General features: G+C 42.9%; 1 protein-coding gene across 9 annotated transcripts in view; it reads right to left on the minus strand.

Annotated features, from left to right (window-relative positions):
- The window catches only part of LOC5501696 (androglobin), a 34,962-nt gene that overhangs the window by 2,599 nt on the left and 17,422 nt on the right, over positions 1 to 14,941 (minus strand). For all 9 annotated transcript variants that reach the window (XM_048721887.1, XM_048721886.1, XM_048721884.1 and 6 more), the window contains 16 exons: positions 13,029 to 13,329; positions 12,130 to 12,286; positions 11,521 to 11,635; positions 10,521 to 10,673; positions 9,897 to 10,215; positions 8,941 to 9,169; positions 7,930 to 8,083; positions 7,284 to 7,471; positions 6,840 to 6,921; positions 5,767 to 5,884; positions 5,247 to 5,389; positions 4,378 to 4,461; positions 4,050 to 4,164; positions 3,278 to 3,465; positions 2,065 to 2,160; positions 316 to 433 (listed from right to left, as the gene is read on the minus strand). In XM_048721887.1, the coding sequence (XP_048577844.1) occupies positions 316 to 433; positions 2,065 to 2,160; positions 3,278 to 3,465; positions 4,050 to 4,164; positions 4,378 to 4,461; positions 5,247 to 5,389; positions 5,767 to 5,884; positions 6,840 to 6,921; positions 7,284 to 7,471; positions 7,930 to 8,083; positions 8,941 to 9,169; positions 9,897 to 10,215; positions 10,521 to 10,673; positions 11,521 to 11,635; positions 12,130 to 12,286; positions 13,029 to 13,329 (2,560 nt within the window). The remainder of the gene's footprint in view (positions 1 to 315; positions 434 to 2,064; positions 2,161 to 3,277; positions 3,466 to 4,049; positions 4,165 to 4,377; positions 4,462 to 5,246; positions 5,390 to 5,766; positions 5,885 to 6,839; positions 6,922 to 7,283; positions 7,472 to 7,929; positions 8,084 to 8,940; positions 9,170 to 9,896; positions 10,216 to 10,520; positions 10,674 to 11,520; positions 11,636 to 12,129; positions 12,287 to 13,028; positions 13,330 to 14,941) is intronic.

Here is a 14,941-nt window from a genome sequence, read left to right on the forward strand (position 1 = left end):
AATATAAAGGGAAGACTAGGCGAAAGAAAAAAAAAACCGTTTAAATCAAACATTGTCTTCCATCGTCTTTCCCGAGAGCACACTTATGTTTAAGTTATGCTATTATCACATAAAGTTACTTGTATCAAATGACCGTTATTATGTGAACGTACAGCCAAGTACAGGCATGCCTACTCTCGCCAAAAGGCGCGACTCATTCTGCACTCGCTTCATGGCGAGAACAGAACAGAACACCCCCTCTATCCTATAATAAACAGCAGATCCCTTTCTATTCCCTCTACGTATTCAGTCGACATCAACATAATATGGACTCACATATCTCGCTGGGAACTTCCTTATCTTCAGGTACAGTGACCTCTTCCTCCTCCTCGACCACATCCTTGTCTAGCTTGACCATGTGCTCACTCAGGAACTTCTGCCGACTTTGGTGGGCCTATTATAGAACAAATCAGCCAAATAGATAAAATGTCTTTGCCGGTCATAGTCCCTTTGAGGACTACTATGTCAGTGCTGGTCATAGCCCCTTTGAGGACTACTATTGTCTGTGCAGGTCATAGCCCCATTGAGGACTACTATTGTCTGTGCAGGTCATAGCCCCTTTGAGGACTACTAATGTCTGTGCGGGTCATAGCCCCTTTGAGGACTACTATGTCAGTGCTGGTCATGATCCCTTTGGGGGCTACTAATGTCAGTGCGGGTCATAGCCCCTTTGAGGACTACTATTGTCTGTGCAGGTCATAGCCCCTTTGAGGACTACTATTGTCTGTGCAGGTCATAGCCCCTTTGAGGACTACTATTGTCTGTGCGGGTCATAGCCCCTTTGAGGACTACAATGTCAGTGCTGGTCATAGCCCCTTTGAGGACTACTAATGTCAGTGCTGGTCATAGCCCCTTTGAGGACTACTATGTCAGTGCTGGTCATAGCCCCTTTGAGGACTACTATGACAGTGCTGGTCATAGCCCCTTTGAGGACTACTATGTCAGTGCTGGTCATAGCCCCTTTGAGGACTACTATGTCAGTGCTGGTCATAGCCCCTTTGAGGACTACTATGTCAGTGCTGGTCATAGCCCTATTTGGGGACTACTATTGTCTGTGCAGGTCATAGCCCCTTTGAGGACTACTATGTCAGTGCGGGTCATAGCCCCTTTGAGGACTACTATGTCAGTGCTGGTCATGATCCCTTTGGTGACTACTAATGTCAGTGCTGGTCATGATCCCTTTGGGGACTACTCATGTCAGTGCGGGTCATAGCCCCTTTGGGGACTACTATTGTCTGTACTGTATAGCCCCTTTGAGGACTACTATGTCAGTGCTGGTCATGATCCCTTTGGGGACTACTAATGTCTGTGCGGGTCATAGCCCCTTTGAGGACTACTAATGTCTGTGCGGGTCATAGCCCTTTTGAGGACTACTAATGTCTGTGCGGGTCATAGCCCCTTTGGGGACTACTATTGTCTGTACTGTATAGCCCCTTTGAGGACTACTAATGTCAGTGCGGGTCATAGCCCCTTTGAGGACTACTAATGTCAGTGCGGGTCATAGCCCTTTTGAGGACTACTAATGTCTGTGCGGGTCATATCCCCTTTGGGGACTACTATTGTCTGTACTGTATAGCCCCTTTGAGGACTACTATGTCAGTGCTGGTCATGATCCCTTTGGGGACTACTAATGTCTGTGCGGGTCATAGCCCCTTTGAGGACTACTAATGTCAGTGCGGGTCATAGCCCTTTTGAGGACTACTAATGTCTGTGCGGGTCATAGCCCCTTTGGGGACTACTATTGTCTGTACTGTATAGCCCCTTTGAGGACTACTAATGTCAGTGCGGGTCATAGCCCCTTTGAGGACTACTAATGTCAGTGCGGGTCATAGCCCTTTTGAGGACTACTAATGTCTGTGCGGGTCATAGCCCCTTTGGGGACTACTATTGTCTGTACTGTATAGCCCCTTTGAGGACTACTAATGTCAGTGCGGGTCATAGCCCCTTTGAGGACTACTAATGTCAGTGCGGGTCATAGCCCCTTTTGGAACTGCAAATGTCTGTTCTAGTCATGGCAACAGGTACCTTGGCAGCCCTTCCAGGCTCCGCCGCCTCCCAGGCTTGTTTCATAGCCTTGATCTCATCCTGTCGCTCTGTGTCTTTCTTGATCTCAATCTCCTCCTAAATAAATAACAACACAAGCGCCGGTTTAGTAAGGACATAGTTTTCAGTCTGTTTTTTGTAAATTCAGCTCAAAAATAGCCAGGAGTCAATGGGTTAATCCACCACCCCTAGATTTTAATCAAAATAACTAGGCCTTTTAAGACTTGTGCTGTGAGATACACCAGTGGACTGGATCACATATATGCCATTTCTAGCAAGTGAATATCTTTAACCTAGAAAATAGAATTTTTTTTACTTACTTTTTTTGATAGGGATGATATGCATAGCTTTTTTAGAAAAAAATGCCCAAGAAAACATCAGATTTAGGCAAGGTTTTGTGATAAGATTACTTTGACGGTGAATATACAGGAAAAATATCAATAGTGGGTTGACACCACTGAAAAAAATATACTTTGCTGTATGCTCCCAATCACAAAAGCTTCTAGAATAACTAAAACAAATGTTTAAGAAGTCAATTTCAGGTTCAGAACAGAAAGATACTCTCCATGTCAGGACCAGAAATCGGACCGGTTTTGGAAAAGGTGAAAGACCTGATATGCTGATGCGCTAACACACTAGGCCACCTGTGATTCCACCAATATCACTGAACAGTCTATGAGTGTTCGATTTAGTAAGATGCTACTGCACTGTTATAACTTAAGCCCTTAATGTCCAGGTCGGATTGTTGAGGTCATAAAGGAGATATCCCGTTGCTAAAAACAAAGATATTAAGTGTCTCGTCTGGTTTAGTGAGGTCTTAAAGTAGTTTTTCACTGCTATTGTCGAGGACCGATAGTGCCCCGTTTGATTAAGATGCTATATCAATAAAGGTCACGATTGGTGAGGTTGGTTAGGTGAGGTCTGATTTAGACAGCACGATTAAGACGTATGCGACCTGCCTACGGCAAGCCTTAGCCCTGAATAACACACTCCGACTTTCGTTGTCGAGAGTTGTAGCGGAGTCGTAGGCTGATTTACATTTTACGACTTGAGTTGTAAAAGTGTCGCAGGCAAGTTGCATACGACTAAATCGTGCTGTCTAAATCAGCCTTTAGAATACATTCGCACTGCTATCATTAAAGAGTAAAGAGTCTGAGTTGTTGAGTTTGGTTTAGTAAGGTCTTAAAGTACTTACCGCACTGCTATCACTGAAGACCCTGAGTGTCCAGTTCGGTTTACTGGAGTCAAACTGCTGTTGTGACGAGGGTCTCGAGCCAGATTGTCCTTTGCTCGTCCGACCTTCCTTGCTCTCTTTACCTTTCTTGCCTTTGCTGCTAGCAACTGTCGAGAGCTTATCAGTACGAGGCGCACTCTCGGTCGGGGCTGGAATAAACAAATGTTTGCTCGGTTATCAAACATTACGTGATCTAATATGTTTTAAGGCAGATGCTGTTTATACTTAGGACAAAAAGTGTCAAGAAAAAAAAAGGCTACAAATAAAATCAGGTTATGGGCCCGTGTTAAATTACGACGTGTAATGCCTGGTGCACACTAGTGACACAACGACATGGACGCTCTGTTTAGCCCGACATAAAAAAAAACATGTTATTTTTCTCTTATGTCGTTATGTCCATCTCGTTATGTCGTGCTTATGTCAAAATGTCAAACCATTCACACTTGAACATACGAAGATAAGAGTGCGCGCGCCTATGTCGTTGTGTCACTAGGCATTAGGTGTCATAATACATGTACACTAAGACATAGACGCTTCAGATGAGATCTGTCAAGTAATATAAGAGAAATAAGTCCACAATAGCTCAAAGATCCAGCGTACTTTGCGGGCGCTCACATCTTCAAGCATGAGTCCACAACTACTGTAAATGATTAGAATATATAAAAAAAAAACTGTGCGCGTCAAAGATAGCGTGACTGAATAACAGTTGTCGCGCGAGAAGCACGTGACTCACCTCCCTCCATGTCTGTCTTGTCCAGTCCCTTCATCATCTGCACAAAGTCCCAGGCGCTCCTCGATAATGGCCAGCTGTCGCGCAGAACCTGGGCCTGAATGATGTACTTATGGATCTGAGGACAGGAGACGTGGACTTAGATGCGGTGACGGTTTGGGATTGACTAAAAATCATGGGATAAGTTTGTGTATAATATTTATTCCTCGAAATAATTAATAAAATAACCAGCAGTCAATGTTAGAACTGCCATTTTTCATCCATTACTCTCACTTGCAACGATGGTTTAAATGCACAATTCGTGAGCTTGGGCTACCTGTGGTATACTCACCTTGATCTCGGGCTCGGTGTCTTCCACCTCCACCTCCTCCTCTTTATCTTCATCGTCCAAGTAACTTCGCGAGCCTTTGGGTTGCTGTAACAAGGGGATTACGCATAAAAAGAGAAATCGACATAAGTCTAAAATGTGCGCCATCATCGCCCCTTTGCTTTCTTAAATCTTAATAATAACCCTCACCCCTACACCATCAATCCTGTAAGTGTTTAAGATTCGGCAACGAATCGCCGACTCGGGCATGTTTGATAACACGTGCACCCATTTCTCGCCGGCCTTGCGGAGAGGTGGCGAGCAAGCATGAAATGCCGTCCGAGTTTGGCGTGAAGTCGGCAAAAAATCGTTTGCGACATGAGATTAAGCCAACGTCTTGTTGCCGGCGTCGTACATGTAAAATATTCTACCCCCCCCCCCCCCCCCCCCCAGTTTGTTTAACATCTTAACATCGACAGTATGTCGCTTTTGGTAATGTCTAAAGGCCGATTTGGACAGCACGGTTTAGTCTTTTGCGACCTGTCTACGACGTGTCTTAGCCCTGAATTACACACTAGGACTTTCGTAATCGAGCATCGTAGCGGAGTCGTAGGCGGATTTACACTCAACTTAACGAGTTGTAGAAGTGTCGCATACAACTAAATCGTGCTGTCTAAATCACCCTTAAAGGGATTGTAATTTTTGCGCGCGAATGCCAGTCTTTTGCAGGTTGGGGTGGGTTAACAACCCGTATTAAAAAAAATATATATTTTTCTCGCTTTACAATGGCTTGAATTGCAGGAATTTGTCAACCAGCAGATTCCACAGGTCCCCATTATATGGAAAACGACTCATTACCACAATCACATCACGAGAGTACGGTGGCAGCTTACCGATGACTCAGGTCTAGACGAGTTAGAAGACTCTTTCCCGCTCTTTTTCCCCGCGCGTGTCGCAGCCGAAGATGCCGCTTTACGACCACCAGATGGCGGACGTTTGCCGGACCGTGGCCGAGACGAGGTGGGGGGCCTGGAGCCTAATAAGCGAAAACAAATCAAAGTTTAGACTGACGATAGCAATCTTTGAAGTTGACACAGTATCTTATCGTAGTTTATTTAAAGTCTTTCCTTACGTCCAAAATATGGTATGCAATGTTCATAAGGAATTGACCGAGCGAACTTGGTAAAGGACGGTTTTTTAAACAAGATTGTTTAATATGGGCGTAATAAGTTTTGGCTCAGGGGCTCAAGTTCCGAAATGGCGCAATGACAACGGTATAGTATACAACACTTATTCAACAAACACCAATTACGAACAGTCTACCCACCGATAACAATTCTAAAAGACTCATTTATTACCATTAACCCAACATGAAGACCTCGATCTCCTGGTATATGCAGAAAAAACACAAACCTCTCTTGCTTTGGACCTCGTCCTCGTCCCCAGTCCTGTCACGGTAGAATATGAAGGCCGGGATGACAGCGTGCCCCTTGCCTGTGGTACTCATTACCTCAACCTCGTCATCAAGGATCTGAGAGAATAGAACAAAATGGAAAACGTAAATCCTCAGTAATCCGAACCGTTGAAGAACACTTTTCGACTCTGTTAAGGTTCTTAGCGAAGAGAGCAAGAAGGCTAGAATGGAAGAATGCACAGTGTGTATAGACCAAACACCATACGCGCGCATAAACTAACTTAACAATCCACAGCAAAGTAACATACGCGCGCGTAAACTAACTTAACAATCCACAGCAAAGTAACATACGCGCGCGTAAACTAACTTAACAATCCACAGCAAAGTAACACACGAGCGCGTAGACTAACGTAACAATCCACACAAAAAAACCGTAACGTAACAATTCACAGCAAAGAAACATGCGCGCGTAAACAAACGCAACAACCGACAGAAAAACATCATACGCGCGCGCAAACTAACGTAACAATCCATATCAAAGCAACATACGCGCGCGTAAACTAACGTAACAATCCATATCAAAGCAACATACGCGCGCGTAAACTAACGTAAATATCCACAGAAAAACATCATACGCGCGCGTAAACTAACGTAACAATCCACATCAAAGCAACATACTCGCGCGTAAACTAACGTAACAATCCACAGAAAAACATTATACGCGCGCGTAAACTAACTTAACAATCCACAGAAAAACATCATATGCGGGCGTAAAATAACGTAACAATCCACACAAAAACAAACGCGCGCGTAAACTAACGTTACAATCCACAGCAAAGCAAAATACGCGCGCGTAAACTAACGTAACAATCAACAGAAAAACATCAAACACGCCTGTAAACTAACGTAACAATCCACAAAAAAAAACATAACGTAACAATCCTCAGAAAAACAAATTCAACTCACGTCGGGAATCGAACCCCGAATCCATTGGTGAGAGGCACATACACAACTGAGCAATGCTCTGCCAGCTAGGCCACCCAGTATCTCTTGATATCGTACATTACGTTACCTGCAACTTGATGTAGACGTCGGGTTTAGATGTGCCGAGCTGTAGACTAGCCATATGGTCGTCTGTCACCTTAACAGTGTGCCTAGATACAAGAACAACATTTTAAAAGCCTAGTTTACATTTGGTTATTTCTCACCTTAACGGTGAGCCAAGACATCAGTACAACTTAAAGGCGTGTGGAGTGGAGACAATGTGCGTGTGGAAAAAGCATTTAAACTTACCGCGATTTCAGGGCGACAGATTGCACATTTCACCGAAGATTTATTAAAATGGTAATTCGACCATACTCGAAACTTGCAACTTTTACAGAAAACTTTCTAAGATACCAGAATTATCATTATTTCAGGAGTGGTTGTTGCTGACTGTGGGGTATACAAAGTGCTCGTAGCTTGATGCTTGTTTTGGGTAGGGGTAAAGGGAAAGTGGGGTAGGAGTTGTACTTACCTGAAAATGATGTTGTATCTGTTAGGGATATAGTAGTCTCTGATCTCCTTATGTACGAAGTGGCTATTGACTGATTCCCGCGGAGGATAGGGTAGAGGCTCTGTAGACCCGATCACCCGTAAGCGGAATTTGCCAGGCGGTAAAATGGCGTTTAAGATACGTGCTTCCGCGATAAAGGTGTACCCACGCTAAAAAATGGGGAAATGTTATGCTTAGAAATAAAGAAAAGATAAAGACATTTACATGGTGTTTATATATTAGTGACGAACCTAAGGATGTGCAAATAGCATATCAAAGACTGACAGTCTTGTTAAACATGTTAATATGGTTTTAGATCAATAAGAAAGCAAAAGTCATCGAAGTCACCAAGTCCTTTTGATTTTTCTACCACTCAAAAATTCGTATCGGAGACGGTGTTTATAAGGAAGAATGTGAATTTTACGACACGTTTGAAGCGGTTTTCCAAACGTTAGCCGTTCTCATTTTCGTCCAATTAACCTGGTCCCAAGTAAAGGAAACGCACAACCGTAAGAATTTCTGTGCAGAGAAACGTTCGCCGGGTACCGTGTAAAAGTGACCTGATATGCGAAACAACCGCAATGGATGCTTGTTGTAGCGCCGCTGGCTCAAAGTATTAGGGACTAACCTTGTTTTTCTTCATGTTGTTAGGGGCAACTCGTTGGAAGACTCTCGTTAACTCTTCACCTGTGTCGTTATCGACAACTCTCAACAGGCACGTGGGGATATTACAATACAGCTTAGGGACCATGAGAACCGGCTCGTCCACCATAAACACCTCCCTAGAACACACAACGTACACAAGGAGTAAGACGAAACACTAAAAGGTCCACGATACAGCCTACGACGTCAACCCACATATAGGTTATATATCAAGCCACATATAGGTTATACATCAAGCCACATATAGGTTATATATCAAGCCAAATATAGGTTATATATCAAGCCACATATAGGTTATATATCAAGCCACATATAGGTTATACATCAAGCCACATATAGGTTATATATCAAGCCACATATAGGTTATACATCAACCCACATATAGGTTATATTACATCAACCCACATATAGGTTATATATCAAGCCACATATAGGTTATATTACATCAAGCCACATATAGGTTATATTACATCAACCCACATATAGGTTATATTACATCAACCCACATATAGGTTATACATCAAGCCACATATAGGTTATATATCAAGCCACATATAGGTTATACATCAAGCCACATATAGGTTATACATCAAGCCACATATAGGTTATACATCAACCCACATATAGGTTATATTACATCAACCCACATATAGGTTATATATCAACCCATATAGGCCTTATATCAACCTACAACAGGTTATATATTGTACAGAGTATCTAATGTGTCCTTTTCCAGAAGATGGATTTTTTTCTTCGGTCGTCTTGCAAATTAAAAAAAAATTTTGTTCCCATAACGCCTAAAGCCCAGTGCACACGGTAAAAATTCGACGCGTGCACTTTGCTCACTTTTTCCTCACCGTGTGCACCGGGTTCGAGCTAACTTGAAAGAAGGCTGTAAAGCCTAGCCTTCCTATAGCCTTCGAGCTCAAACGGCCCATTCTTAAGATGTTGACCCCCCCGGAGGTGTTAAACTGACCTAAAAACGACGAACCAGGAGTTAGATGGCTGTTCCGGGTAGCTTCCGTTGTAGTCCGTGAAAGCTACCCTGCTCCACTCGTCTTTAAAGAACGGAAAGAGTGGGAAGAGTTCTTGATCTCTTTTGAACATGCGACGGAATATTTCGATAGCAAAGTTCTCCTGGTTTGGTTCAAGTGTGGACCACGCCTTGGACAGCAGGGCGGACACCTGCTGTTGCTCGTCACTTCCTGGAAATGTTAAATACCAGCCCAAATAAGAAAAGCAGCAATAGCATAACCTCTCTAGAACAGACACCCACGGAATACAAGAATGGACAACCACGAAATACAAGAATATGTCCATTTTATATGGTGGTGTTCCCTTATTATATGGTAACATTTACATGTTAATAACAAGCAATCTTGTAGTTGTAGGTCTTGTAAGTAGAAATAATAATTTTTAACGATCTCTCAATAAAAAATAATTAATCACTTTCAGGCGGCAAAGGGGGGGATGTGGGAAAGCTGGTTCGCGACTTGGCGATACACTTATTAAAAAAAAAAAACCTTGCCACTGAAAAAGCGAAAGCGGCGAATGGAAAAAGAAAAAAAAATATCATTTCTAAGACTGGCCGCTACTTTATTGATAAATAAAATAACGGCCAAAGAACAAGGTATTTTCTGTTAGTAGAACTGCCATTTTTCATTCGCGATTCGGCGTTTGCACTGGCAAAGTGTATGGCTAAATGGATACTTTTTTTTTATATTTCACTGAAAATTTAAAATTAGGAATCTGGAAAGTGCTTGTTTTTAGCCGTCTTGCTTTTTTTTGTTTCACAACAGCTACTGGATTTTTAGTTTTAAGCTTTATCGAACAACAAATAAAAAGCTGCAAAAACGGCTGTAAACAAACTCCGTTCCCCTTAAGCCTCGCTTTCGTGCTCAAAATTACACAGGCATCTCATTTTCAACTCACCAGCGACAAACGCTTTAGCGAGCTTCCTGACAAAATGACCACGGAATGAGGACTGTATTTTGAGCGCCGCCACCTCCTCGTGTTGACTCGGCTTTTCTTGGCTTGAGGACGGGACCGAAGTGGGTCGCTTCATTGGCGAGTCTCTGCGCATGGTCCCTATTCTTGTGATGTCTGCCGCTGACAGAGGTCGAAACGCTATGTGCTGGCGCACGCATAGTGATGCTTGGAACGCGAAGGCTTTCCACGCGAAATGCATGGCGGGATCGTACGCGTCGCCGAGATTGTATTTGAGAGCTTTGAATAAACAGCGAATAAAGACCTAAAAAAAGATAGGAAATAAGAATTAAAAGATGCAAAGGCTATAAAGCTGAATTTCAAGGATGAAGAGAAAAAGGTAAGCTTTGGACTCAGTGACAAAAACATACAACATAATATTTCATAAAGAGTATGAAACTCTCTGTTTTCAGTGAGGCTTTCAAAGCATTACTTTTTGCTGGATTATTTCCTTTTGAAAAAATAAATTCATAATAGTCAAATAAAGTGATCCAGTTGAGGACAGAGTATAACATTTACGTTTCTAATTATCCAAAATTGATTCACGGATGTATTCAAAACATTACTTACCTTATAATGACGTTCTTGCACGTCACGTGACTCATCCTTGAGCCCGAGGTCCAATTCTGGTCTCTTGTCAGCGGGTGGATCAGAGAACTTGGTAACCAGGTCTCCGACCGATTTCATCACGTGCATCGCGTGTTCCATGAATCGGCAGCTTTCCTGTACGTTATGATAAGCGAGTGAGTGAGAAGAAAAGAAATCAAGGGATGAGTGGACAGAACTGCACGCATCAGAAAAATTCATTAAAGGTCAGCGCTGAAAAAAGAAAGACTCGTTTTCCAGTAGTACCACGCATTTACCAACCTGCCTGTTTGTTTTAAAATTGCAGCTTTTGAACGGAATTTTGACATATATGTTTAGAAAACCTGAAAAGCTGGAGAATAAAAGGCCATATTTTGTTTTGTATTACTACACTATCACAAAACGAGCCAATACACCAAAAACTGAAATTCGACTCTGCCAAATTTTCGTCTTTAATAAGACTTCTTCGGGGCAGACTCAAGAAGGTGAATCGTTACAAGCTTATTTACATCAAAATAGTGGCGCGAGACGCAAAAGCATTACAACTGACAAAAACGCGCATTTTCTAGAATAGCTTTTTATCTTTTTATCCATGAAATTCTTTTTATCCGTAGCGCGCGCTATTCTAGAAAATGCGCGTTTTTGTCAGTTGTGATGTGGGATTCCTAAGGCCAAATTATGAACAAATTGCAGGGCGTGTAACCGAAAATTAAATGCTCAAAGAAAAACAAATAGCAAGTCTTTAGTAAAAATTGGCAAAACATCGATCTTCAGAACCAAAACACCTATAGAAGCCGACAACGGTGGTCCATTTCCCAGGTCCACATCCTAACTCTAGCCCTATAGCCGTTCTCGGCTCCCGTACAAAAAAAAAAAAAAAAAAAAAGAACAATTACCAGCTTCAGCTGCTTGTCCTTCTGTATTTGAATGACGTATTGTATTTGTGACGTACTGTTACGACGTGTTATGATGACGTGAATGTTACCTTGGTGAGACATGCCATCACTGTATCCTCATCGCCGTACACAAAAGGCGTCTGTGAGCACAGCTCGACATGGAAACCGTGAGGGGCCTGGAGCAGAAACCGCAGCACGTGGCGTCTGTAAATTCAACATAAACTGGTCAGCGGTTACATATGAAATTCAAACGTTGTTATTGAAATCATATATTAGAGTATCTTTAACCATATATGGTGTAGCCCCCTCTGCAAGCTACTCCTTTTTTTCTACTTTTTGAGATTCCTGTGGGCACGAGAGGAAGAGGGGAACAAGTAATGTGGCAACAAAGAAAATGGGGGAAGGGACCTGAAGTGGAGGCTAGCATTAATGATAGGAGACAGCAAACAGCAAAAATAACATTATAAACGATCAAAGTTGCTTCAAAACAGATAAAAAAACAGTATTATTTGAGTGAAATATTGCCAAGGTTAAATTAAAAATAGTTCGAGTTAGAGGGATTTTCGAGTTTTTCATGTTATGAGCTCGAACTACTCAAAACTAGGAACACATTATAAGGAACTAGAAGGCAGTTCGAGTTAACCGTGAATTTTACTGTACTTTTATTGTTTCATATATTTAAAAAAGATGTGCCTTACCCAGCTGGGAGACAAAGCACCGCCGCCTTGGTCCCTGTGGTGCGAATCCTAAGCACAGGCTGCCCGGTCACTAAGCTCTTCCATGAGTACGGCTCAGCCACCAGGGTACCCGGAGTGGGGGGTGCGGGTTTCTCTTCTGATGTTGCCTCCTTCAAATCTGCAGGAGAAAGGAAAATATCTGGTGAGATAAAATTATCAAATGAAATAGGCATTCGGCCTTTAAGAGAGTCTCGCAAAATGCTGGGAGGAGTATTCGACCCTTACAAGTAGCTCGCAAAATCGTCGGTGTGTATTCGGCTTTTACAAGTAGCTAGCAAAATCGCCATATTATATTCGGCTATCAATAAGTGGCTCGCAAAAAGTTTGGATGATTTTTCAGCCTTTACAAGGAGCTTACAAAGTCCTCGATAAGTAGCTCGCAAAATCCTTGGAGAAATTCTCGGCCCTTACAAGCAGCTCTCGTAAAATGCCAGTTGAAGTATTCCCGACTTTAAAACTCTGGCTAAACGAAACTCTTCTCGTAGTTGCTTTGACTTGCGTGGACAACAAATTTTGCTACGAAGTGGCACGAAAAGTAGAACGCTCCTCTCCTTTCTGCAACAAATTGCTTCAAGTCGCAGAAAAAACTTCACGTGTGACAGGGCGCGTGCGACCTGCAACAATTTTTTGCGAGACAAGTTGCAGCCGAAAAATCTACGTGCGACAGGGCCTTTTAGTGTCCAGGCGAAATGTAATTTTGGATGCAAGCTGGTCTTTTACCTTTTGCACGCGCTGCTGACGACATAATAACTGACAAAAGAAGTGACAAACAAGCGCGCGCAATCGAACGCGCGCGACCTGGTGTCCTGTTGCCGGCGTCGTAGATCTAAATCACCCTACTGTGCAATCTCGTCACTCACCTGTAATAGAGCTACTACTGTCTTTTTCCTTCTCCTTGTCTTTCTCTCTGATGATAGGCTGAGGCGGATCAAGCCACTTTGAAAATGCCGTAAAGCTCACAACAGCCTCCACAGGCTGTAAGCTATCGACAAACAGGAAAAGGGGAGGGGGTTCCTGAGACTGCGCGCCTCCACCTGCCCCGTAATACGGTGACGGGCTTAGGACTGTGGCCTTCCCGGGAGCAGGCGTGGTTGCTGTGACAGAGGATGCCGGGGCTAAGCCGGACTTTTTGCTGCTTCCGTGCGTAGTGATGGCGATGTTCTGAAATTGTAAATAGAAGCATGTTATATATGAACGAGCAAGCAACGCACAGGGTCATATCTAAACACTTGAAACCCCCGTACAAACAGCGCTAGCATTGCTAACGGGACGCTGGCCAAACACTGCAGGTGCTGATTGCACACCATGTTTAGAGATTCTGTCAGGTAGTTTGTAAGCATTTTCTTTGTCTTCGCCAGTTATGCTGGCCGATGTCGGTGCTGTTTGCAAGGGACATAAGGTTAGGACTTATTTTCCAGAGAAAATACTGCACATTAGCTGTGCATCATGCGAGTGCAGTCGTGTTGGAAAGCGCTATAGGAATGAGGGAATAAAGATCTTGTGAAGTTAAAACCATGCTTGAAGTCGAGATGCTAAAAACTTCTTGTGAAACATGATCATGCGAGTGCAGTCGTGTTGGAAAGCGCTATAGGAATGAGGGAATAAAGATTTTGTGAAGTTAAAACCATGCTTGAAGTCGAGATGCTAAAAACTTCTTGTGAAACATGATCATGCGAGTGCAGTCGTGTTAAAAAGCCTTCCTGTAAAAAACACGAGATGCTAAAAACTTCTTGTGAAACATGATCATGCGAGTGCAGTCGTGCTAAAAAGCCTTTCTGTAAAAAACAGGGAGTAAAGGTTGGAAAGTTAGCAAAACCATGCTTCAAGTAGAGGCGCTAAAAACCTCTTGTGAAACGTTCGCATGCGAGTGCAGTCGTGTTCGACAGCGGTTAACGCCTGTCACTCACAGGTCTTGTGTACCCGGCCGCACTTGAGAAGCGCGACATGGAGCTCTCTCGGCCCCGTGGTCTGAGCGTGTTGGACCGGGGTAATATTCCGTCAAGTCGGACCCATTTCTGGTGGAAGGTATGATTTGATTCACTCATGTTGTCTTTTTAGGTTGGTTCGACAGGTGTGATAGGCAGCAAATGTCAATCATCTTATCAATTATAATAATTGATAAGATGATTGACAAGAATGAGCGAAAGGGCAATTGACAGGAATGAGTGGAAATATGATTGACAGTTAGGATTGAGAAGATTAATTGATAGATGATTGGCAGGAATGATTGATAAGATGATTGACAAAACTGAGTGATAAGATAATTGACAGGTGATTGGCATGAAAGATTGATTAGTTGATTGACAGGAATGAGTGATAAGATGATTGACAAAAATGAGTGTTAAGATGATTGACAGGTGATTGGCATGAAAGATATATTAGATGATTGAGAGGAAGGAGTGATAAGTTGATTGACAGAAATGTTTGATAGATGACTGACAGGTGTGATTGGCATGAATGATTGACAGGAATGGGGGATGAGTTACTTGACAGGGATGTTTGATAAATGATTGTCAGGTATGACTGACAGGAATGAAGATAATTGACAGTTTTGAATCTCAGCAGTAATTGGTAAAATGATTGACGGGTATTATTGACATATGACAGGCGCGTACACAGGGTGCGCGCACCCCCACCCCCCCTTGGCGGCCAAAAAGTGGGTCATTTCTTATTAAGGAATCTTCAAATCCATATGATACCTATGACTGCGCACCCCCCCCCCCCCCCTCGGCAAATTTATAAATATTTATATTTATACGATTCAATCGCAGAA

Source organism: Nematostella vectensis, chromosome 14 (genome assembly GCF_932526225.1).
Source record: "Nematostella vectensis chromosome 14, jaNemVect1.1, whole genome shotgun sequence".
Classification (NCBI taxonomy): Eukaryota; Metazoa; Cnidaria; class Anthozoa; order Actiniaria; family Edwardsiidae; genus Nematostella; species Nematostella vectensis.